Source organism: Panthera uncia, assembly GCF_023721935.1.
Source record: "Panthera uncia isolate 11264 chromosome C1 unlocalized genomic scaffold, Puncia_PCG_1.0 HiC_scaffold_4, whole genome shotgun sequence".
In the NCBI taxonomy this organism is placed as follows: domain Eukaryota; kingdom Metazoa; phylum Chordata; class Mammalia; order Carnivora; family Felidae; genus Panthera; species Panthera uncia.
Window position 1 is genome coordinate 25,180,412 of NW_026057585.1, and position 27,567 is coordinate 25,207,978.

A 27,567-nucleotide genomic window follows, 5' to 3' on the forward strand; every position below is an offset into this window, starting at 1 on the left:
AAGAGATGGGATTCAGTGATGGAAATAATCCTCAGGCTGAGTCTTGAAGGATGAGCCAGGAGACCTTTTCAGCATATGGACAAGTTGGAATGAGAGGAGATTTTGGAGGGAAAAATGTGGTGGAAAGAGAGAAGACAGCTATTCTTGGAAAATTTTGTATCACATTGAAGAGCCCACATCTTATCCTGTAATGCAGCAGGAGCCACTGAGGGGATTCAACCAGGGAAGCTGCCTGTTCGTTTTTGGGTTTTAGGGGGATCATCATGGAAGATACTGATAGAGAAGAGAGACAAACGGGGAACAGGACCGGAGACAGGTAGACGATCTAGAGCAGGGATCAGCAAAACTTCCTCCACAAAGAGAGAGTAGACATAAAGTAAGAGGTTTTGGAAGCTGTATGGTCTCTGTCACAATCAACTTTGCTGTTGCAGTGTGTCAGCAGTCATGTAAACAAGTGAACAGAGCTGTGCCCCAATAAAACTTCATTTGCAAAAGAACAGCAATGGGTTCGGCCCTCGAGCCTTAGTTTGCCAACCTGCAGTCTAGAACAGCACTGTCCTAAAAAGCTTTCTGCAGTAACGAAAATGGTCTATGGATGTGCTACCCAATTCAGTAGACACTAGCCACATGGGGCTGTGAAGCATTTGAAATGTTACAAGTTAGACTGAGAACTGAATTTTTAACTTAATTTAAATATTAAATAGTTACATGTGGCTTGTGGTTACCCTACTGGGTAGTACAGGGTTAGAGTACTAGTACAGTAGCTTAGGCAAGAGATGATGATCAAGGGCACTGACAGTAGAGATGGAGAGTCAGTGGCCAAGGCAAGAAATATTTAGGAGGTTTTCTGGTAAGACCTGGTGATGGACCCAAATGTGGGTAAGGGAGAACAGTCAAAGGTGATTCCCACATACCGAGCGGGAGTGACCAAGAATGGCTGGGCCACATGCTGAACGAGAGGATATGAGACTACAGAGGGAAATATGTTGCATTCTATTTTAGACATGTTGAATTTGATGTGCCACCTGGGAGGAGAAAACACTTGACTAAGACACAAAGAAGTGCGTAGTATTAAATATGTTCTTTTTAAGGAGAAAACAACTGTAGTACAGGGATGTTAAATAACTTACCCAAGGTCAGGGCAGGTAAGCGGCAAGGTTGAATTGCAACTTGAGTGTATCTGATTTTAAAACTCACACATTGCTCATTATGCCAAAATGAGCAAACAGGTAATTGCTGCTGCCTTGAAAATAGACCTCACCCCAGGGAGAAGCACTGGGCCACCCCAGAGGAAGATCAGTGGGCCCAGAAGAGAGCCTCAGGGAACACCAGCATGTATGGAACTGTCTCTTACTAAGAAGAGTGAGAGAGGATGGTCAGAGAAATACAAGGACCAGATGAGTGCAGTGTCATGAAAGCAAAGGGAGTTGGGCCTTAGAAGGAGGTGAGGAATAGCATCGAGTCCACAGAGAGACACAAGACAGGCACCAAGGGTGTTCACTAGATTTTGCAACTAGAAGTCACTGGTGCCTCTAATGAAGCGGTTCCAGCAGAATGACAGAGGAGAAAGCCTAACTTTAATGAGTTAAAGAGCAAAAAAGATACAAAAAAGTAGAGAAAGTAAGTATAGACTATGCACTTCCAGTTTAGCATACTGAATATGTACGTCATTTAGAACTTATTGAACATATACCAAACGGCAAGCACGAAATCTCATTGAATCTCACAACAAACTGTGAGGCCTATAGGCATCGTTATCCCTGTTTTATAGGTAAGAAGCCAGGCTTAGAGAGATTAAATAGTCTTCCACTCATGTCCAATGGTAAGTGGGAGAGCTTGGGTCTGAATGTGGGTCTTTTGACTTCAAAGAACGTGCTCTTTGCTCTATACTTCCATGATTTCAGTCTTTGAGGATTGCAGAAGAATTATTATTTAAAAAAATTAAATGGCAGAGCCCAAGGAACTGATTATCTTCCTCAAAAAATAAGATTACATAGGGGTGCCTGGGTGGCTCAGTCGGTTAAGCGTCCAACTTTGGCTCAGGTCACGATCTCACGATTCATGGGTTGGAGCCCCACGTCGGGCTCTGTGCTGACAGCTCAGAGCCTGGCGCCTGCTTCAGATTCTGTGTCTCCCTCTCTCTCTGCCCCTCTCCTGCTCGTGTTCCCTCTCTCTCTCAAAAATAAGTAAATGTTAAGAAAAGATTACACCATCCGAAACAGTGGCATACAAAATAAGATGGTGTATAAGCACTTGGGAAAGAAAAGGTTAAGCAGCAGATCTATAACCCATTCTTTCCTGTTTTGGGGGTGGAAGGACCACTCCTCCCCCTTCCCCCACCACCTTTGGCAAGAAAAAAAGATCAGGCTAATTGCTTGGTAAGCATACTAATGACAGGCCTCCCAATAAATAGACTAATGGTATGTGTTGCTGGAGAGTCTCATCCACGAATGCTTTTAGGACTTAACCTACTCTAGGATTGCTTATGGCAAACAAACCTAAAATGTACAGATTTATGGGGCCTGACCCTCTGGGGAATGTTACATAAGTTATGTAATTATCTGAGTATTATATGGAGATGTGTCATAACCAAGAAAGCTCCTTCTATGTCCGCAATATAAACTATGCATATTGTTTATGGCCCTCATAGATAACTTCCAGTGTGCCCAATGCAAAAAGGACCCAGGGAGCCATTTTGATGTATCAGGATCCTTGAGATTATTAGTAAGGTTTAATACCGGATATATTCTCTAACTCACATGAGTCTGATTTGACAGTTTCAATTCTCTGGGTTATCTCTATGCTACGTCACAAAAGGCTACATGCAATCATGGGAGCCTCCCCTGGCTTGGGACTTTGACCTAAGATTTTAAAGATAGGTAAATTTTTCAAAGATGGAGGGTAAATGGATGATGTGAATAAAGAAAGAAATGTCAGAATAACCCAGAGGTGCATGAGACAGTAAGTGTTCAAACCTGACTCTAATGAGTAGTAAGAAATAAGGCTGGAGACACAGGGAGCATGCTGCAATGAATGTCAAAGAGAAGAGTCTAAACAGGATTCAGTTTGTGGAAGAAAATAAGGTATAGAAAATGGAACACAGGGAACACTACGTCAGCAGCACTGTGAGGAAAGGATTGAAGAGAGGGTGAATCTGAAACAAGGGAAGTCAGTTGGAAGGCTATGGCAGTAAGTGAACCATTGACATCCCGAAGGTCCCCAACTAGGACCATGGATATGGAGTGAAAGGAACAGCCAACACTGCACAGAAAAAAACATCAGTAGACCTCGTTAAATGACAGGATAAGGGTAATAAAGCCTCATTACAAATCCATTGGCAAATATGAGTAACTACCTCCCTCCATGAGGTGGAGCTTAATTCCTTCTCTCCCTTGAGAGTGGGCTACATTTTGTATCTTGCTCTTAAAGAACAGAGTAAGGAAAAGAAAAAACTTCACAGTGGAGAAACCTGGCAAATACCACCTCAACCATGTGATGAAAGTTCAAATCCCCACTGATGTCATGTGGACGCATGTACCTCCTGATACGATGTGATGACAAGGGCACTCTGCCTCCATGGAATTCCTCCCCAAACCCCATAACCTCCATCTAGTCATAAGAAAAACAGAAAAATCCAGACTGGAGGACTCTTTATAGAATAACTGGACAGTACTTCTTAACACTGTCAAAGTCAGAAAAATAGGGAAAGACTCAGAACTGTTACAGACGACAGGAGACCAGGAAGACATGACAACTAAATGCAGTGTGGCAGTCTGGATTGAATCCTAGAACAAAAAAGAAAACACTAATGGAAAAACTGGTGTAATCCGACAAAGTCTGTAGGTCACTTAAGAGTGATGTATCAATATCGGTTTCTCAGTTTTGACAAATGTCCCAGGGTAATAGAAGACATGGGCAATAGGAAAAACTAGGTGAGGAGGATATAAGAGTTCCTGTGCTATCTTTGCAGCTTTTCTGTAAATCTAAAATTAGAACACTGTTTTTCTTAAATGAGGAACTAAGGTAATGTCAATATCAGAATTTGGGAACAGGAGTCAGTTGGTGTCAAGAATATGAACAGGAAAGGCACCTGGGTGACTTAGTCGGTTAAGCATCTGACTCTTGATTTGGGCTCAGGTCATAATCTCATGGTTCTCGAGTTTGAACCCTGCGTTGAGCCCTACATAGGGCTCCCCACTGACAGTTTGGACTTGCTTGGGATTCTCTCTCTCCCCCCCCCCCACCATGCTCTCTCTGCCACTTCCCTGCTCGCACGCATGCACACAAGTGCTCACACATGCTCTCTCTCAAAGTAAATAAACTTAAAAAAAAAAAAAAAAGAATATGAACAGGACCCAAGATGAACCCAAGTATAATAAAGCATCATCACCTTTCTGAGAGAGCTCTGTTCAAAAGCTAGGACCACCACTTTCTAGCTAGGGGATCTTGGACAAGTTTCTCCAACCCCTCCAACGTTTACTTTCCTCATTTGCAGAATGGTGATAACAGTTCATATCACATATTCTCATTTTTATTTAGTAGCTTTAGGATCTTGGAAAAAAATTTCCCCAAACTAAAGGTAAACAGCATAAGTGTAAAATAATGATATCAATAACCTACCGCTGATTCACAAAAGGGCTGGAAAGTTCTGCAAGCAGGCGAAAATTCCCAATGTATGCCAGCACTCCATCCTTCTGGATGATAAACATAAAATACAATGTCAGGGAGGCCATTCTTATCAAAATTTCCAAATATTAAAGGAACATTCAATAACTTCTCAGCATAAAATAACAATCAACGTCAAAACAGACCAAGTCTCCTAATTTTCTTCATGAGAAATTAGAAATGTCACTAGAATTCTACATTATTTTTAAAAGACAGCATATTGTATACACTTATGTTCATTTATAAAAACAGATTTTAAGCTGTTGTCTCATGTTGAATTAATGAATTCTGCAAATAGCCATCAGTAACGGCATCCTCAAATTGCTGTAGAAATAATTACCAAAGTAGCGTGAATTTCAGCACTTGAGGAATTTTAGAGCAATTAAATACCTAATAGAAACTCATTCTTATATCTATTAATGAAAGCACCTTAAAATCTCAAAAGTGTACTTCATATCCTAATTAACAACACGTGAGACTGTGAGCCGATGCTTATCTGCCAAATGTAACAACACATGCTAAAACTGATCTATCACATTTGACCTGCAAAAATATTTGTCAATCGGAAGATCCTACAGCTAAAACCCATACTTTCAGGACCTTTCTGAATTTAGAAACATAATACCTAGTACACTGTATGAATTTAATAATACGAAAAGTAGAGCAGAGTTAATAAGCATTAGAAAGAACACCAAACGTATACATTCCAAAAATATCATGTAATTTAAAAACTGTTACTAGGTAAATAGAGTCATTCCACCACTTCCAGTTAAATCAGAATTATGATTGTACATAAAAAGAAATAATCCTACCTGCCCCCAAAACATTAGGTATACGTGGAACTTCAGTCCTAAAAGCTATATACATGCTGCTTTCCAAATGGGAATATAAAGCAAAAACAAAAAACAAAAAAACCCTTTTTATTTGAAGGGTTTTCAGTTCTTCTCCACGGAAATTATTTTAGAGATTAAAAATTCAGAGCTGGTTTCAAGACTTAGCTTTTCCAAGACTAATCTAGAACTTTTTATAATCTCAAACTCACTGGCCTTAGGGAAACTGAAACGTGTGATGAGGAGAAATGGAAGGAGGAGGGACAAAGGGGCAAAGGCAGTGGGCAAGGTGAGTACAGCCATACCAGTCCAAGCACACATGACAACATAGGAGAAATAACTATATACATGTGTCACGACTTTATCACGGAAATATAAAGAATCGGTGTTTATTTGAAATTATATATTTTTCTGTATTATTTACTTTTCTGTTACAATAAAAGCTTTTATTTAAACAAACAAGATTAGTTAAGAGTGGTAATTAGTCGTAATTAAAAATAGGACTAATTTAACAAATAAAATGCGTGAAACTGTAATATTTTTAGGTTTCCTTTTGCCCTTTTAACTTTCTTTTGGATATTTAAATTTAGGAGGCTACATTATTATATATTTTTAAGAGACATAAATCCGAGACTTTGTAAAAGGAGAATGTAAATACAATGGGACTAATTAAATAGTTGTTACCTATATTTAATAAAAAATAATAGTGACATCTTCTTATCCACAATACAGATTTTTCTTTTTCTTTTTCCAGTATTACTTCTCTTAACTGCCTACAGCCTTTGGTGTGTGTGTGCGTGCGTGTGTGTGTGTGTGTGTGTGCGCGTGTACACAAGCAAGTACACACACACACACACATACACGCACACACACATATTTTTTTTTCAAGAATGAAATACAGTCTAACATAAAATTACTTTGACTTGTAGCTCTGCTCTTAGGAATCCACATTACAGTATCACTCCAATAGGGTGACCTCAACCTAAATATTTTCTTAACAAAGGTGTGAGCATAAAATACTTGAGACTTTTACTAGCAACAGGCTTTTTGGAGTTACAAGAATTAAGTTCCTAGCTCTCTGAAAAGGTCCATCCACTTTGTATCTATAGGCTTGTTTTGATAGACCAGCTATTTGTCTCTAAGGTCTTTTGCATGTACAAATTCATCATATAAACTATCCACTTCTAAACTATCCATCCTTTTTCAATACTGGAAAGCATACAAAATGGATTCCAAATAAGTTACAGTTCTAGTGAAGAAAATCCTGTTCAATGTGGCTACCATTTCCTGGTAATGCTTTTGAGTTCAGAAGCAGTTTTATTTCCCCAAATGAGCCATTCTTCCATTGTATGCTTGTCACAACCCTCAGACTACATTAACTAACAGAGGTGCTAATAGTTCATCCTTTTCTAGATGCTTACAGGTTCCTCAGCAGTCATCAGTTTTAAAGAAACAGTACATAAATATCTGATTATTTAATGTAATATTTTTCTGTTTTCTCATCCTCGATTTATTTCCAAATTACAGAAGGACATTCTCTTTGCCTCACACTCTACACATGTGATTTTACGGCTGGCCAACGCATGCTGGCAATAATTGTAGCTATCTTATAGGCACAGGTCTATGGAAGCCATCTCCCTCCATTTCTGTGAAGTCAAAACTCTCATTGGTTCTTCAGGTCTTGAGGAAGCTAAAGGTGGGAAAGAACTTTCATTATGAAAGCCTCAACATCAGAGGTAAGCAAATCACATCTCTTTGTGGCACTGTTCTACGCGAGGTGTGGAAGGTGTTTCACAGGTAGTATCTTTTCATTTTCTTTGGTGAGAAGTGTATAGACCGAATGGAATTTGCCACGTTTACATTTGCACTGTCTGCCAAATGTGCAGACGTATTGAGCAAAATCTAATTCGTCTTTGAACAACACATCAACAATTGTTATTTCATGTGGTTTCTTTATAATCTTCATAGGAGTCAAAAATTCAACTTGAAACTCCATTTTTCAAATCCCAGGAGCTAAGAGTTTTTATTGCTGTGATTCCATGCAACATCTGCTAGAGGAAAGAAAGCACGATTATTGGGAATATCCAACAGAGTAAGCTCTCTCTACTGTGAGAAACCAACACATCTGTTATTAGAATTTACCCCTTTTTCGCCGACAGGATGTTTTCGTTGCAACCTCTGGATCAGGAAATGTAACTTTACTCAGTTTCGTAGAACAGTCAAGGGAACAATAAAATGTGTATATCCATGTGGTATGTCCAAGTTTTATGCCTGCTATTATTTCAACTGAGCGTCAGTGTCTTTTTGGAAGATGAAAAACGTACAGCTCCATTTAGATGTACTTGTCTGTCTCATTTCAGACTTGTGAGATGCAGTCTCTTTAGGCGCTTTTCCATCCCCATCTCTAGCAGGCCTGTATTAGATTGCTGGGGGTGCCATAACAAAGTACCACAGGATGGGTGGCTTAAACAACAGAAACGTATTGTCTTACAGTTCTGGAGGCTAGAAGTCTCAGATCAAGGTGTTGGCAGGCCCATGCTCCTTCTGGAGGTTCTAGGGAAGGATCTGCTCCAGGCTTCTCTCCTAGTTTCTTGCAGTTCCTTGGCTTCTAGGCATCCCAACTCCAATCTTCACATGGCATTTTCCCTACGTGCATGTATGTGTCCAAACTTGCCCTTTTTATAAGGATACCAGTCATGTTGGATTAAAGGACCCATCCTATTCACCTATGACCTCATGTTCACTTAACCAAAAACATCTGTAATGACCCTATTTGCAAATAAAGTCACATTCAGTGGTACTAGGGCTCAGATCCTCAACATAAGAATTTGGGGGTAGGATACAATTCAATCCGTAACAATGCCCAATCCTAAATTCTTTTCTGCATATTGTACAGTCTAGTCTCTTTTGGTTATCTAATACCCTAACCCATGTGTCTTTCCATCCACCCATAACATCATTATATACTAATGTATATAATAATATATATTATACATATTTCCATATATAATAACTATAACCTTCTTTATTGGTGAACTTTGGGGGCATTCTGGTGTTGGTATCATAGTGTTCTCATTCTCATCTGATCTTCCAAAGGGCAAAGATGACTGTTAATGCTCATGATTACAACACACTTCCATGGTATCATTCAGTGTAATGCGACAATAAATGATCCATTATTATGAACTGCAAATCGTGGGTGCCACAATTTTTTTGCATCAAAGGGAAAGACTTCACAGGATACGGGATTTTCAGTAGTAAAACAGTAAAACCAGGATGGACTTGGGCAGGCCACTCCCTTCTTTATTATGAATTTTATTATAATGAATCCCAAATGGTAGGTAAACTTTTTCATTTTAATACATAATTAAAATCACATTCCTAGCTCCGAGAAAGAGGAATGAATAAAGAGTAAATGTCTGACCTCTCTAACTCATCCAGCACAAAGAAGCACTTTCAAGTAATAGGAAGCAAATTGCCTTTCATATTCCAAGTTCCTGGATGTTTTATGGACTTATTTTTTAGTTTTGGTGATTTATTTAAAGTTTAGGTGAGTGTTTCCAAAGGAAGTGATTGGAATATTTCAGTTAAGAAAAGGTCAGAAAAATAAGTAATTGTGTTTAGTTGGAGACCATCCTGGTAAAATTAAAAAGCTGAAATGTTCTGCTTTCCTCTTCTCCCATAGTTAAATTCTTCAGTGACTAGGGGAAGGGAGAAGAGCTTTGAAAATAGTGCACAACTAGAACATGACCCTTGGGGAGGCAACAAATGCAAAGAAAAGAGTTACTTTAGTGAGATTCTTACTTGAACCAGACAGAAAAATTTCAGAAATAGTTGATTAGTATAATCCTCTATCATAATAACTTCACGTACTTAACACTCACTTTTGTTTTTAAAGATAAATTTTCCCATCTATAACATTGCCTTTCTCCCTCAGTTAAAGGTAGCTCTTTTTCCAATCTACTTTTCCTAACAATCTTCTTTTGTTTAGTTTTTTTAAAATGTGTGGCATTCTAGGTAACTATACCCAATGTTTAGAGAATATGACATACCAAATTGCTATAAGATATGAGTTAATATATTCCTAAGGTCAGCCAAAGCCTTGCTAAATTACTTACTATATCTTTCAAATAAATCATTTTATCCAAATATGAAATGCAATACTGAAATTTTTTAAGTTTTTGTTTGTGATTTCTAAAATATTTTTAAGCAGACAGTCCAAAGTCATGCAAAATATTGAAATAGTAGCAATCGCCTTACTCTTAAATTTTAAGAAACAATTGTAAACATTGCTTTCTAGTGAATTTTAAAAATACAAACTTATTAACTATACTATGTCTAAGACTTTTTTGAGAGTTTAGAAGATTTCTTCGAACTCCTTTCAAGTGGTTATAAAAGTAACTTTTAACCAAAGTGTCAAATTAGTATCAGATAAAACTGGACTCTATAATAGTCTTTAAATACTAAAAGTTACTAGTAAAAATAGTCAATTTGATATGTTGCTTTCATCTAAATTTAGCCAAAATGCAGTATCTCCACACTGAAAAAAACCTCTTGAGTTTATAAAAGAAATGGGCATAGCATCCTGGCTTTTCTTCTAATTTCTCTTCCCTCTTCCCAAAGAAAATGGTTCTCTCATATCTAACACAGTCGTTCTCAAAGTGTGGTCCCCAGACTAGCAGCATCACCAACACCTGGAAATTTGCTAGATGTACATTTTCTTGGGCCCCATTGCAGACCTACTGAATTAGTAACCGTGGAGGTCAGATGAGCAATATATTTCTAATAGGCCCTCCAGGTGATTCCAATATTGACTAAAGTTAGAGAACTACCATCCTAGCTTACAGATGATCTAGGAATCTCGAAGCCCTTAGGAAACTAGCTCCATACTTCTCTGAAATTGTAATTAGTGAAGATTTACAAACCCCCCATCAGATCCTACAGCATTAGCAAGGTAGACCAGCTGCATCCATCTAGAAATATTTTCCTGACTCCTGAATCCTGAGCTAGGTCAGGTGTTTCAACAGATTTCTCTGCCTGTCTGTTAAAGTACTTACACCCTTGCAAATTATCTATATTCCTTGTGTCTCGTTTATTGTTGTATCCATAAAGCCTAGTACAGTGCCTGGTGCATATTTCCTGAGTTGAACCTCGCCTACTCCTCAGTGTGAAGCAAGGAGAATCACCTCCAAAACCAATTCCTAAGAGTCCTGCAAACCTATATCTGAGTGGGTGAGCACTCTGATGAGAATATTAGTGTTCCATTGTAAAAGAAAAGGAGAAAAATATCCAGATTTTAATTTTGTAAAGAGATCAGTAGAAAAGAATTAGAGGTCACGAGAAATGTGTTATGATAAAAAAAAGTCTTGATATTTAATCTCCAAAACTTGATACATTTAGATTAGTGAAACAAGACAGAAAAAAGTGGGTTGGCAAGTAAGAGGTGGGGAAGAAACTCACACCCATCACATTGGCTAATATCAAAGACAAAAAGTAAGTGCTGGCAAAAGTATGGAGAAAAGGGGACCCTCATGCACTGTCGGTGGGAATATAACCTGATGCAGCCACTGTGGAAAACAATAGAGGGTCCTCAAAAAATTAAGAATAAAACTATCATATGATCCAGCAATTCCACTTCTCGGTATTTACCTGAAAAAAAAAAAACAAGAACACCAACGCACCCCTATATTCATCACATTATTTACAACAGCTAAGCTATGGAAGCAACTGAAGTGCCCATCAATAGATGAATGGACAAAGAAGATGTGGTACGTATATACAATGGAATATTAGCCATCAAAAAGAATGAAATCTTGCCATATTTGAGAACAAGAATGGGCTGGACCTGGAGGGTTTTAGGCTACATTAAATAAGTCAGACAAAGAAACAAATACCATATGATTTCACTTATATGTGGAATCTAAAAAAACACATGAATAAACAAAAGGGAAAAGAAACAGATTCTAGATACAAAGAACAAACTAATGATTGGCAGAGGAGAGGGGTGTTGGGGGGGGGTGTCAGAAGCCTAACAGAATGGAAAGGGAAGGGTGTTAAGAGGTACAAACTTCCAGTTATAAGTAGGTCATAAAGATATAATGTACAGCAAGGAGAATATAGTCAGTAATATTATAATAATTTTATATGGTGATAGATGGTACTAGACTTAACATGGAGATCACTTGGCAATGTATAAAAGCATAAAATCATGATAATGTAAGCCTGAAACTAATAGGATATTGTTTAAGTATACTTCAATTGAAAAAAAAAAAAAAAGAGGTAGGAGAATTTGAGACCTGCATGACAGCTATGGATCAGAAGGAAAATGGCTAGAAGCTGGTTATGTATGGGCATGCCAGCAAACTAAGAAGCCCTTTCTTAACTGCATGATTTGTGGCTATTACTGAACTTCTCTAACCCCATTTCCATATCTCTATAAATATGGTGAATACTTTTTAAAGAGCTGCTATTAGGAGTGTATGGCTGCCCCTCCCACCGTCCTCATCTTCCCCATTTTATGAAACAGTGGAATGACAGAATTAACTGAGAAATGGAAGTGTCTATGAACCACTATATCCTGCTGCTGATGGCAGAATTTCCATAAATATTTATTGGCCAGCTGACTGCTAGAATCTTTCAAACTCTTATTCTATTTGGGCAATTCATTATGATAATTAAGCAAGTAAGTCTGGGGAGGCAGGGATGTTAGGACAGGATCACAAGCCTGTGGCATGGAGGCCAGGATTTGAACCCTAGCACTCCTGGGTGACCTCTGGCCAAGCTGACCTAAATTTCAGTTTCTCAGGGCACCGAGATCCAGTTAAGCATCCGACATCAGCTCAGGTCATGATCTCATGGTTTGTGAGTTGGAGCCCTGTGTCGGCTCTGTGCTGACAGCTCAGAGCCTGGAGCCTGCTTCGGATTCTGTGTCTCCCTCTCTCTCTGCCCCTCCCCTGCTTGTGCCGTGTCTTCTTCTGTCTCTCAAAAATGAATAAACGTTAAAAAATTTTTTTTAAATAAATAAATTTAAGTTTCTCCATTTGTAAAATGGGCATAATACCATCTTTTTTGACAGAACTGATGTGAGAACAAGATACGTACTAATAGCAACCAAGAAAAATATGAAAATAGAAAAGGCACTCAAAAAGTGGAAAAAAGGAGCATCTCGGGGGGCTCAGTCAGTTGAGCATTCGACTCTTGATTTCAGCTCAGGTTATGAACCCAGGGTTGTGTGAAGAAGCCCGATGTTGGGCTCCATGCGGAGTGTGGAGCCTGTTTAACATGCTCTCTCTCTCGGCCCCTTTCCCCTGCTCTCCCACTCTCTAAAAAAAATAATAATAATAAATAAATAAAAAGTAAAATAGTGGAAAAAATTTTGCAGTTAAAGGTGAAACTGAACCCAGTAATTTTTCATATCCTGATTGTACAGAAGACTGATTAAGTTTAAGAACAAGTCCTAAAAGGGCCTATGCCATCCTGTCTATGTAGAAGTCTCCACCTCACTGATATTTGAGTGACTTCACAGGACCAAGGGCCCAGCCTGAAACGATGAGCAGAAAGGGATGATAATAAGAATGACAGGTCGCCATCACAATTAGTGAGGACTAAATGTTGGTTCACTATTGCTATTTCAAGATAAAACAAAAATTATGTCCACACATCACTTCTCAAAAAGTCGTCAATCTTACTTTCTAATTGTTGCAGGAAAAAAACATCCAGTTTGAAAAGAAAAATAAATACTTCCACGGGGGAACAGTTTTATCTACCAAATAGGTGACACCAACTTTCCACCTCACAACTATATTTCACTCAACTCAAATTTCACTCTGTTCAGGACAACTTTATGTTTCTTACCATCATAATGTGGTAGGGTTGAAATGGACTCTGAAGATGGCCTCGTTCTATTACCAACCGATTTTTAAATCCCATCTACCAAAGCTCTTCCAATTTGCCCTTCAGCCTGCACAACTCCATGGTGAGAAGTGTAGCATCTCCTAAAGCTGCCTGCTCCTTCCTGGGAGTGCTATTCATAAGTTTCAGAACTCTAATGCACCCTCTCTGACTTCCATCTACCAGTCCTACTTCTGATCATGGTAATCCAAAATCTCTTCTTCACATGATAACCCTTGAAATATTTAAAGACCATTCATGTCTACCTTCTTTCCAGGTATCATTTCCAATTTGCTCAGAAAATTCTGGTCTACCCCCTTCAGAGTTCCTGAACCTTATTAACTGGCAGTCTTCAGACAACAAGAACAAAGAGAACAAACAACAAAAACCAACCAATCTCTTGGTGAAAAAAAAAAAAAGTTTACACACAATAATCTCTACACATTAGCCAGTAAAGTCAAACATGTACAAACATCTTTTTGAAGGTGCAGGGTAACCTTTCCAAAGAGAATTTTAGCAGAACATGTCCATATACTTAAAAATGTACATCCCACTTGCCCAGGATTTCCTCTCTACAGAATTATTCTTTGAAAATAATTGTGGGGGCGCCTGGGTGGCTCAGTCGGTTGAGTGTCCGACTTCGGCTCAGGTCACGATCTCGCGGTCCGTGAGTTCGAGCCCCGCGTCGGGCTCTGGGCTGATGGCTCAGAGCCTGGAGCCTGCTTCCGATTCTGTGTCTCCCTCTCTCTCTGCCCCTCCCCCGTTCATGCTCTGTCTCTCTCTGTCCCAAAAATAAATAAACGTTAAAAAAAAAATTTAAAAAAAAAAGAAAATAATTGTGTATGGCACAAATATGAAAAGATATAAGGATGTTCACTCAAGTTATATACAATAGTGAAGCTCAGAACAAACGTATAACAATAGGGAATTGGTTAAATATGATTATATATCCACATGCTGCCAATAGAGCTAATGATCCAACCAGATGGCCTGAGAATAAAACACATTTTCAGAACTTACAAAAAACTTAGAGAATTTACCTCCTTCACACTCTTCCTTAGGAAATCATTTGAAGTTATGCTGCAGCACAATGAGTGAGTGAACCAAGAAAGACAGACATGGGATCCAGGAAACAGTGGCCCCAAACCAGGAAAGTCATGGCAGGAAGCCCAGGACACTGGGCAGCAGACCTAGAGAGCAGTCTGTTCAGACTGAAGTGGAGAATGGAGGGTTCCAAGGGCAGGTATCTGGGAAAAAATGATCACAGAGATGTGATGCTATCCTTGAGAGTATGGAACAACTCAAATATATGATAAAGGCCAAGAATATGTCGCAAGAAAAAAGGGAAGCATTGGAAACTCTAAACAAAAATTAGACAGGAAATGTAATCTTGTTTGTGCAGTCCACTATTTTAATATGATTGTCATAATTGATTGTCATAATTTTCATATTGATTTTCTCTGTGTCGGATCAAACAGATGTAAAGGAAAACTTGGTTCAAAATCTTGACAATACAACCCCCCACCCCCACCAAGTACAAATGACAAACTGAGAAGTGAAGTAGTGGTTAGAGACACAAAAAGTAGCATAGGAGCACTAATACCCTCACCTTAAAAAGTATCAAGAGGTGCTACAGAACCAGAAATGGAAGTTTTCAGAGGAACTTAGAAACTAAAATTCCTTTAACAACACTGAAAGGAAGACGGGAAAGGAAAGAGAGATGTGAGAGTTAAATGCTTATCGTAACAAGAAGATAATGTCATCCAACATTGACAAATAAGACGGTGACAGTCTCCAAAGATGGCTGCCATCACTTCCTTCCCTTCCTAGATGTGCACAGTGCTCCTCATATGAAGAGGTGGGGTCTTATTTTCCTCCCCTTGAATCTAGCCTGCCCTAGAAAACTCACGTGACCACCAGAATGCAGTGGAAGTAACATCCTGGGTCTTCTGAAGCTCAGTCATGAGAAGCTTTGCAGAGGGGCCGCAGGAGGGGCCACAAACAGGCACTGTAGGCGACAGCCCTGCTGAGGTCCCAGCAGAGAGCCAGCATCAATTGCCAGACACTGGAATGAGTCTGTTTCAACCCAGTTGAGCCTTTAGAGGACTCCAGTCCCAAATGCTACTTAACAGCACCCACATGAGAGATCCCATGCAAGAACTGTCCCACTTTTTTTTTTTTATATTATTAAGAACTCATGAGTCAATGGTTTTCAATGGCTACAATAGTTATTCTAATTGATTATCAAAATGTCACATTTTTAGCCAATGAGAGAGCTTTCATGTTAGTTCTTATGTCCTTTAGACATAACCCCATTAGTCTTTGATAGGCTTCTTGCTTTCTGACATAAGATTGCCAGTTATTTTGTTGTATGCAATACTTCAATGTGTAAAATAAATTTTAAATTTTGAGCCCATTTTTGTCATATATAATCAAACACAGAACGCTATTTTTGACTTATGCATACACCCATTGGAAAAAAGTGGAAATACCTAAATGTAAATGGTAATTAAGTAAATATAGTCATCTCTGGGTTGTGGGATTTGGGAATTATTTTTTCTTTTTGCTTGTCAATATTTTCTAATCCTCAAATAAAAATTAATGACCTGTCTAATTTCTTCAAATGGCCTCTGCCTATATGTTTTTCATAGCTTTTTTAATGTTTATTTATTTTTGAGAGAGGAGAGAGAGAGAGAGAGAGAGAGAGAGAGAGAGAGAGATAAGGGGCAGAGGGAGAGGAAGAGAGAACCCCAAGTAGGCTCCACACTGTCAGCACAGAGCCGGATGCAGGACTCTATCTCATGAACTGCAAGATCAGGACCTGAGCCGGAATCAAGAGTGGGTCACTTAACCAAATGAGCCACCCCAGTGCCCTTTTTCAATTCACAGTGTTGCTATAAGGGGCCTTAATCACGGTCTTCCCAAATGTATACTTTTGTGGTTCTCTTTCTGCCTCTCTGAAGTTCTCCTCTGCCTCTTTTAGAGGATCATCCTTCTTCTGGTTCCTGCCCCTGCCCCCACAACACGAATCTTACTTCTAATGCATACGGGCCCCTTGCCCCTGGGACAGCTGTGCTACTGCCACAAGGTCTCACAGCATCTCAAAGTATCTTTCTGCCCAAACGGTCTCCCATGTCCTTCCATAGTATCACATCCCTTTAGTGCTCTGGATCCTTTTGCCCTCTTCTTTCCCTTCATTCTGTGAAATCCAAATTAGTCACCCTGCTCTGTTGACTACAAAATGGCTTTTAGATTTTTTTTCCCTTCATTAACATGACCACCACCATAACCCCTAAAATTAAATTCCTTCATAATCTATCACTCATATTATTCCAATAACCTCCTACAACATTTCCTCCCCCATGTAGCATTTTTTTCTACATATCACCATCAGTCTTATCTTTCTAGTATGCCAGTTGTATCAAGTTTTTTTGTTTTTTGTTTTCTTGGGTTTTTTTGGCTAATGGGCCTATAACAACTCTGTGAAAAGTGAAAATGCAAGTCTGGTGATCTGGGATGTTGACTCCATCAAGTGACTCCATCTTTTTTTTTTTTTTTTTTTTTAAAGTTAATTTTTTTTTTTTAATTTTTTTTTTTCAACGTTTATTTTATTTTTGGGACAGAGAGAGACAGGGCATGAACGGGGGAGGGACAGAGAGAGAGGGAGACACAGAATCGGAAACAGGCTCCAGGCTCCGAGCCATCAGCCCAGAGCCCGACGCGGGGCTCAAACTCACGGACCGTGAGATCGTGACCTGGCTGAAGTCGGATGCTTAACCGACTGCGCCACCCAGGTGCCCCCCAAGTGACTCCATCTTATTCATCCAAACGTACAACCACTACCAAGCGCACACAGATCCACCCTGAAACCCTAGTTCTTACTATCACCTCCGAAGGTCTGACTTCTTCTCCTCAGGGATTTTCCTCATGTCTTCTGACCTAGGAAGTCTTCCCCACTTTTTCCTGCTAATCTAAACACTTTTTTTTTTTTTTTGAGAATGAGAGTAAGTCCCATCTACCTCAAAAGCTCTTTTAGAAAATTCAAAAAAGCACAAATATATATAGGAAAATTTATGCACAACTCATATTCACTACAAGAATATACATCAAGTATGGTCAGTAGTTATCTCTGAAGAATCAGACCTAGACAACACTGGACTTACTAAGTCCTATATTTCAACAGTCTCAGATTTTTTTTTACATATATCCATGTTCAGACTAAAAAAATTAACAGAAGTTAACACAGTCATCTTTCCGTTCCCTAAACTGTAATGGCATTACCGATTTATCAGTGGGCGATGTGTTCCTTGAATTTTTTGATAGTTTCTTACGCTCAAATCTTAGCTACCTAACGGAATTGCACAGGTTCCATCATATGCCTTGTCCCCTGTACCCCCAGAGCTCCTTCGTTCAAACCCACACAGGGGTGGAGGACTATGCTTCAGTCTTGCTTCTATATTTTCTGCTCCTGTATATCAATGACTCATCACCTGTTTAATCCAGTACACCTGTGACAGCATTAGGTGGGACATGGCAACCATGAGATAAGCTTTAGGTTATGCGTGATTCCTCACCACCGTATCCCCTTCTCTCCTACTCAAGAAAACCTACTGAAATACAAATGAGATAGATGCGATTAAAGGGACAGGCTCAAGTCTAATAGTTTTAGACAAATAAATTACAAATTTTGATACTTTACTGTTAGCAAATTATGACAAAACTCACAATTCACTTCTGGTCAATATGGCTTTTCCACCTCTGCCATCTACCTTTAAGGAGCTCTCTGCCTGTAGTAAAACTCATACTTGCCTTGGCCTCTACGTGATTCTGTGAGGGAAAACAAAACAGGATTTGTCTGATCCCTTCCGGAGCTGAAAATTCTTTTTGCCAGTGATTATGAAAATCTGGATTTTCTTACCATGGGAAATTTAATTTTCTAACAGCTGAGAGTAGCTAGGGTCACGGCCTTCGAAGGGAAGGGAGAAAGAGAACTAAAAGTATGACGCACCTACTTCTGTTGGCGTGGTGCTACATACTGTGCTGCCATCAATGGGTGGGAGTGGGGTGGCCACCCTTTCCCACCATAGGGCTGGAGAGAAATTCTGAGCATCCCACACCGGACACTCGTGTAAAAATGTGACTGTGTTCCATGGGAGCAATAGTGAGGTGTTTTATAGGTTATTGCACGGACCCGGAGCCTTAACACATTTCCATGGAAACCCCTTTCAGAGTTCCACCAATCTAAAAGTGACATTTGGGAACAAAATCCATCCTATATTTAATAACTTTTTGCTAAACTTTAATCATTAAAGGTTTTTGATCATTTATTTACAAGACAATCGAAGGCCTGAGTGAACACACAGGATCAGATGATTGCCAAATCAGACTCATGTGAAACCGTGATCTTTCCCGGTACTGAGCTTTTAGTAAATGTTCCAAGGATACAGGCCATCAAATGATTCAGAGGACACAGAGAGAGGTGCGGGACATCAAAGGCAGCTGGTAAGTCAGGTCCTCCTTGTGCTGAACAGGTGACTCCGGCCCAGAAGGTATGAACACTCTACTAAGTGAGGTTCGCCAAGTTTCCCACACAGCAGTGAGAGTTTAACTTATAAAACATGTCCATTCTATACTTTCCAAAAGCTGTACAGTGCACATGACATTCTCCAAGGAGGCAGGCCTCACATTCCTGTGTTCTCTTTACCATGGGTTGTCTTTAACCAGGGACATCCTAAAGGCATTCCACAGTTAAGGTCTCTTCTCCCAGCAAGTGTCAGTACTCTGTCTACCCAAAGGTTCTGCTGACAAGGTTAGACTAGAGTCACTGGCCCTCCTTTCTTCCCCTCCCTTTCTCCCAAGAAACAAATGGCTTGGTAGGCCAGCTGCTTTCACCCCTTCCTTCCAGGGTTACTTAGGAACCTGGTGACATAGCTTAGCTTATTCTTACTTGCCCACTGCCTACCCCCCAAGCATTAGAACCAAATCAAATCATTTTAACAAAACAGCTGAATCACAGAATTTCATCATTAAAATAAAACTTCAAAGATTTTTTAGTGCAAACTCCTACTCAAAGTTTCTACTTATTATATCTATTTTTGTATCTATCTGATTGAAGATATCTTATGGTAGAAAGAACTACTTTAAAAGGCCATTGTTATAATTTTCTTTTCATTCAATGGTGTCTCTTCTGTAAAACAGAAGTCTCACCTGCCTCACTTTTACTGTCCCCAAAGGTCCTAGTTCTAACACCTGAATTAATCCAGAATTAGTCCATTCTCTTCTACTTAATAATCCTCTCACATTCCCCAGGACCTTTCCAAACCATCATGTCCTACAACTTATCTTTTGTGGGCTGACCTCTCTGGGTCCTTCAATTGTTTGTCTCAGGACAATAGCTTCCTATTCTAATCTCTGCTCTGTCATCTGGCAGCCCTTTCCCCTACCCCCTGCATATTCAAGGTCAAGGGCTCCAGATAATGAGCTTGGGTGTGGTCTAACAAGGAAAACTGTAATTTGTGTTTGAATTGGATGCTGTGCCTCCCCTAATAGAGTCTAAATTTGAAAACAGCTTTCTTTTTAAGCAGATGTGACATGCTATTGGCTCAACTGAAGTTGTGGTCATTTATCACCTCCAGATCATTCCTCCCCACCTATATACATCGTCATACCTAACCGCAAAACCTAACATTTATCATTATTAGGTTCCATCTATTTGTTTCAGCCTACTGCTCCAGCTTGAAACTTTTTAAAAATGTAATACATCATCCAGCATATTATTAGTTCCCCTTCCTAACCTTGTTTCAGTCATTTGATAAGCTTGTTAAAAAAAAAAATCGTTTTATTGTGGTAAAATATACATAACATAAAATTTACTTTTAACTACTTTTTTTTTTTAATTTTTTTTTTATTTTTTTATTTTTTAATATATGAAATTTACTGTCAAATTGGTTTCCATACAACACCCAGTGCTCATCCCAAAAGGTGCCCTCCTCAATACCCATCACCCACCCTGCCCTCCCTCCCACCCTGCCCTCCCTCCCACCCCCCATCAACCCTCAGTTTACTTTTAACTACTTTTAAATGCTTAAGTCTCTAGAACTTTTCATATCCCCAAAATGAAACTCCTCCATTCAACAGTAACTTTACAATTCCCCCTCCACCCAGCCCCTGGTAACTATCCTATTTTCTGTGTCCAAGCATTTGACTGTTCTAGCACATCGTACAAGGAGAATCATATAAGACTGGGTTTTTTTTAATCTAATTAAGAAAAAAAAAATCACTAGCTTCACCACACATAAACTGTAAAAAAAAATAATAATAATAAAATAAAATAAAAATCTAATTAAGAACAAAATATTGACCTGGGTAGACATGGCAATCATCTTGGCTGACATCTATTTTATCTTCACACATAAGTCCAATATATGAACTATTTCCTTTCCTGGTATTGAAAGGAAACAGGCTTCAAAAGCCAAGCCAGGTTAGAGAAAGAAAGGGAGACAGTTCTGCTAAAATGATCCAACTGTGCAAATCTGAGGGGATGCTTTTCCACACAGAAAAGAGTGAAGTGGTAAGCACAGTATAAGGAAAGAAGAGGTAGCCTTGAACTCTTCCTAAAACAAAATGGAGGAAGGCCTTAAGGAGGTTTGTTATGTTCATGAAATATCGGCAATGGTCACTTCAGATATTCTATAAGAAAAAGTAAATATTAGGGGCACCTAGGAGGCTCAGTCAGTTCTGTGTCCGACTCTTGATTTTGGCTCAGATCATGATCTCACGGTTTGTGAGATCAAGCCCCACATCAGGCTCTGTGCTTAGGGTGGGAGCCTACTTGGGATTCTCTGTCTCCCTCTCTCTCTGCCCATCTCTCTCTCTCTCTCACTCTCTCTCTCTCTCTCTCTGCATCAGGCTCTGCACTGATGGCAGGAAGCCTGCTTGGGATTCTCTTGTCTCCTTCTCTCTCTGCCCATCCCCCCACTCTTTAAAAAATAAACAAACATTTAAAAAAGTAAATATTAAAACAAATTCCAAAACCCAAACACATTTTTTCACCCCTACATATGTACATCACATGTCTTTACATAGATGCACATACATATATAACACATATTATTTTTTAAATGGCCACTTAACATTTTTACCATGACTAAATCCCTCAATTAGTAGAGTTATAAGCTCACTGTATAATTCTAGTTGTATGCAGATTTGAATAAGTAAGCTATATAAATAATAAAATACTTTAGGACTTACTTCTGCTAGTTTATTGCTCATTACAGTATAAGATGACAATATTTTGGTAATCTTTTATTTCAGTGGAAAAAAAGGTTAACATGTTATTCCAGTTTTTAAAATATTTTCTTTGATTTAACTATTTGATTTTTTTTTTTACCTAAAAATTTTTTTTAATGTTTTTATTTATTTTTGAGACAGAAAAACAGAGCATGGACAGGGGAGGGGCAGAGAGAGAGGGAAACACAGAATCTGAAGCAGGCTCCAGGCTCTGAGCTGTCAGCACAGAGCCCGACGCGGGGCTCAAACTCACAGAGTGTGAGCTCATGACATGAGCCGAAGTTGGACGATTAACCGACTGAGCCACCCAGGAGCCCCAATATTTAATATGTTTTTAAGTTTATTTGAGAGTGTGCATGTGGGGGAAGGACAGAGAAGAGGGAGAGAAAGAATCCCAAGCAGGATCCTCGCTGTTAGTGTGGAGCCCGAGCGGGGCTGGATCCCACTAATTATGAGATCATGACCTGACCTGAAACCAAGAATTGGACACTTAACTGAATGAACCACCCAGGTGCCCCTAACATGTTATATCATATGAAAATTTAGTGGGAAATAGAAATCACACAGACCTTACTACTGAATCTTGCTTTAGTAAGCTATATTAGGTGGCTATTTTAATACTTGCCTAGTCAACAGAAATGTTAATTTTTGAAATTGTATTACTTTTAAAATGTTGTTGTAACAGCCATGATAGTTAATTAAAATTTTTCTTTAAGACTATCTTAATGGGAGAAAAGAAGGAAATACATTATTTATGCGTAACTGAGAATAGGCAACACTATTCAAACCATCTTAAAACATTTAAACAGTTTAACACTGTTAATGATAAACTGTTAGTGAGTCATGGCATTTGTTGCATGGTGTTGTGGAAATTCTTTAGACTAAACCTAAGACTAATATTTTTCTAATTCTTGTCTCCTGATATAAATTACAACTTTATCGTATCTGACATAACAAGCCTTTCATTTTTCAGCACCACTTCCTACATACCTCCTTGCAAAGTGTTTTTAAAATGTGGACACTGGGGCAGAACATTAAACAAGAAACAAGTTCTCACCTTCAAGGTATTCACACTGCACCTTAAATACCCTTAAATAAAGGCACTGAGAGCCTCTGAAACCAAATTTTCTTCCTGGATTGTAGCTGAATGGTGTAATGATTAAATTCCAGGGTAGTGTAACCAGTGCATAAGAGTTGGGGAAAGTCTGTTACAGGAGTGCTTTTCTTTTCAAATTTAAATGTTTTCCAGTGTTATATAACTTGTTACCTAAAGGTGTGATTTGGGGAGAGAGGGTGATTCATAGGAAACACAGAAGAAAACTAAGGCTACCAGAGAGATCACAATGGGAGTACAAAAGACAGTGGTTTATCCTTAGAAAGAGACCTTAAAGCATAAATGTGTTCACACCCTTTATAAGAGATTACCCTGTCATATTTTCCCTGACAACTAGGATCCTGACCAAGGGAGGAAAAGCTGAATATTAGGGAAAAATCTGTAGGATTTTTACCTTTTTATATATAGAAGATTCCTTAAGCTCTAACTTATTCCCCCCAGAGAATCTTAAAATGCCAGTAAATACACTAAAGAAAGGTACAAAACTAGTAGTGATCAAGACATTATATAACCTACATATAACTTATTTCATAACCTAAATCTAGAAGAATCTTACTTTTCAACTATTCAGTACAGCATACGTTTAAAACTTACGGATAACTTGCCTCCATTTTCCACTTTAAGTTTTATTTAGTTACAATCAGAAAATCTTTTAAGAAGCTGCTACAAACAGCTTAAACAGTCTCATATGTATCAAGTCAAAGTACTTTCCAAATACCAGTTCTCATCATATAAGTGAAGAACTTCATAAAAGTTTATATAAAATAATAATAGTAGTAGTAGCTGTTGTTATTTTGTTAGCCTTAAACAGCACAAAGTGACCTGGGAATTCATTATAGTCAAATAGGAAATGTAAAATCTATAAATGACACAGGATCACTACATCTATGAACAATTATTATTTTCTAATTTTCTTGTTTCCCTATGAATAGATTCACTTTAATTCGATAGACTTACTTCATATCATTCATTTCATACAATAGAACACAGGAAGGCATCAAAAAAGCAATCACCTCTAGAAAACACTGCAGTTGATTTTCTTATCAACTTAACTAAATGAAGAGTTAATTTATTTTTTTTTAAATATCCAGGATGCACTTTATTGATTTTTTTAATAAAGGCATAAAAGTCCAAAGAGAAAACAGTATCCATCCCACATAATTAAATACTCAACTTGCCAATGCACGCACAGCCAGCCGTTTGCCAAGCCCGTGATTCAGTGGCCGAGGCACAATAGCAGCTCATAGTATTCACATTTACAAATCCACGTAAGTGACCTGTTATCTTTCACCAGCTTATATTCTTTTCATAGCACAATGGTTATTTGTGATTCATGTTCAGAGAACATACTTCTACACTGCAGCATGATATTAAACTCACATGGGCACCCACACATTCTTCCCAGATTTAACCAGTGTTTTGTTAGTCAGCTTTCATGCTTTTTACCAAGTGTTTAGGAAATAAGCGCTTGTACACCAGATATTTAAGACATGTAAAAGGTAAGAGTCTATATTTCACAACTACCTATAATCAATTAAAATCTAAAAAGAAGACAAACAGTAGGAAATGCCAGTTAAAAATAGCAGATTGCTTCAGAAAAACAAAGTGATTAAGGATACCTTTTGGGTATACATAAGCACTTATTGATAGCATTAAAACCAGCATAGTTTTTGAAATATTCGTATTAACTTTTTAGATTTATTACTTCAAGTGGGTGATACAGAGAGATATTTTGATATATCTGGTTCTTGCAGAAATAATGCCAAACTGACATCTGATTCACCAGCTATCTTTGTGCAGGCCAACATAAAGAAAAATAGAAGAATATTAATACACATTAATATTTTAAAGCCCTCCAAATAGTCACAGATATCTGGTAACATAAGGACTTTAGCAATACCAAGTCAGAAAAAAAAAGGCAGTGGCTATATTTAAGTTTTAAAAAGGAGAAAACATGAAATGGTATACCACAACTATTACATAAAATTTATACTATTCTGGTTTACGTATATCTATTATTTCCAAATATCTATTTGGGGCTTGTTGGTATATCTAGATTGACTAAAAAATAATTGATTGTGAAGAAACCTATCTAATGTAAAAGGAATGTAAAATCACTAATTTACAAATGTGTAATGTAGAAAAATAATTTTAGATCTAAAATTTATTATGCATTACTGCCTGAGATTTGCTGTGAGTATCCTCTATCAGTTCAGGCTTGGAAGTCTGATGAAGTCTCTGAGCAAGACTCCTCCACTGCTCCGGTCTACTTAAATGTAATCACATATGTACATGTAATTGTATGGGAATTGAATAGAGAAGAAATACTGAATCTAGTTATACAAGAATTTATCCCTAGCTCTGGCTGTTAAGTCATAAACACATCTAGAAAGACGGGCAAATACCAACAGCTACACAATCGTAAAAATTTTAAGTGAAAATTCAAGTGAAATTGAATTAAGTGAAAAAATTAAGTGAAATTAAGTGAAATTGGGGTCATCCGCCTTTCTTAAATTTTATGAATCCAAACAGACACACTAATACAAACACACAAGTAATTATTTTTGTTAATGAATAAGATAACCTATCACAAGCATGAGCCCTGAATGAATCTGGAGTTGGTCTTGATACACTGGGAACTGGATGTTTAGGTTTCTGCTCACCAGTAAGTCATTACTCCCAATCTTGTCTACTTGTCAGGCTACCACAGATCCTGGCACTCACCAGTACAAAGGAGTATGCATACAGCGCTGTACAATGATGGATTATAAAATATTTGTCACCAATCACTTTCCAATACAAAATGAGAATCAACAAATCTGAAAGAAGGAAACATAAGTGAGATATCACATAGGAAGAAAGCTGTACTGTTTCTCAAGTGTATTTAACTCTGTCTTCCTGACAACTGGTCACAGTCCACCCTGATCCCACCCCACTTTGTTCATATCGCACCAGTCCCAATACCCACTTTATTGTAAAGTATCTGTTTCCGTACAGCTGTTTCCCCCACTCTACTGTGACTGCTCCAGGACGAAGAACAAGCGTGGGAGTCTAACACAATGCCTATATAGTTAATACTTATTTGCTGAATATATTCACAGGTTACATATTTGTTGAAAGTATAAATGAATAACTTGTTTCTGGGGTTAAATAAAATGGAAATACTATTGAATGAAAACAACTTTTAAGTAAGCTTAAATTACTAATGTTTGTTACTACAACAGTTCAAACAGGTAAGCTGGTTGCAAAAAAGGTACATAACGACCAACTCGTTTATAAGACAAATTCAACAAACAACCTTTAAAAATTAAAGGATGTGATTAAATATTAATTCAAAACAGCTAAAAAAAAGGAAAAAAACAAAACAAGAACTATGACTATTAAAAAGATAGGCAAAGAAAGACATCAAGGCAATTTCTCTTTAAAAGATCCTGAACCTAAACACCACGATTCAGAAAATGGTTTCCTTTACCAAAACAGAATGTTTAACAAAACAGAAACTTCTCAAAATGTAAATTCAATTATTTTCTTTACCAAATGGTTAAACGTGAAATTTAGACATGGAAGAAATGGCCATCATAGATGGAAACCAGGGGAGGATTCAGGTTTAATGGGTTGGAGCTTCTATAATATGGGAACCTTTTTTCACAAAAAATAAAAATTACTGATGTGAATATGTATAAAAAGAAAAAATCAGATTAGAAATTTTAAAGGGAAATTTTAAAGGGAAAATAAACAGCACAAATGTGCAAATCATATTAGTAATTAACTGCATGATATACCTCTCTGGATACATCTTCTCTATATACTTTGGCTGTATACTCTGTTCACCAATTTATATGATAATGACCTTGTAATATTTTCCATAGAGAGTTCGCTTTTCATTTAGCTTGATTTAGAAAAGTTTGTTTCAGTTCATAATTCATAAGTGCTTCAGATTATTATCTTATTTGGAGAAAACTTTATCAAGTTTCCTTCATATAAGACTTTTTGGGTACTGATTACTCTCTGAACTGACAACGCTCATCAACCAGTGCATGAGGCAAACGTATTATAAATTTTGTGTCATCTTTGTCAATGACAGCACATTCTGTGCCAAACAAGCAAATCTTTTTCTAATGTGTTCACGATTCACTCTTCTTTTAATTGGGCCATCAAATAATTCAACAGCTTACTCATTATTTTAATTCAAAATTTATCTCTTCCTCATAATGAATGTGTTTGGGTATAATAATCTAATCTTTTCCTTACAATTCACTTCCTGATGGCAGAAAATTTTCTACTGAGTCCCATCACTCATCGTATCACTTCTGTTTCATATCTCCTTATTTTTATTTAGATTCTCTGTCAGCTATTTATTAAATTTGAAAATTATAAAACAGGGCTCTCTATAAAATGTCCAAATCAGGGATCTGTTCTTTCTTTTGTCTTATTGAGATGGTCTACAACATCTTTGCAAAGAGTTTAAATGGCATATCGTCACTTAATTTCCCCCTTTGTCTCATAATGTAAAAGGCTATTCTAACTCCATCCCACACAAGGGGAAATATGACAGAAGGAAACATGGTGTAGGAAGAGTTCTTGATCTTAACTGATTATGGTTAAAAGTTTCCCTTTGCAATCTTTACCCAAACACTACAAACCATGAGCATAGGAACATGTTTCAAGGACCGTTACAAGTGAGAGACTTTGATGCTTAGCTTCGTGAGTTTTCCAGGAATTCCACTTAAGAAACTCTTTAAGCCAAAAATGGACCATTGCTAGTAAAAAAAAAAAAAT

At 38.0% G+C, this 27,567-nt stretch overlaps 1 protein-coding gene across 3 annotated transcripts in view; it reads right to left on the reverse strand.

Moving 5' to 3' along the window:
• The window catches only part of TLCD4 (TLC domain containing 4), a 95,271-nt gene that overhangs the window by 15,062 nt on the left and 52,642 nt on the right, over window positions 1-27,567 (reverse strand). For all 3 annotated transcript variants that reach the window (XM_049616768.1, XM_049616767.1, XM_049616769.1), the window contains exons 5-6: window positions 25,513-25,607; window positions 4,621-4,694 (exon numbers count right to left, since the gene is read on the reverse strand). In XM_049616768.1, coding sequence (XP_049472725.1) covers window positions 4,621-4,694; window positions 25,513-25,607 — 169 coding nt within the window. The remainder of the gene's footprint in view (window positions 1-4,620; window positions 4,695-25,512; window positions 25,608-27,567) is intronic.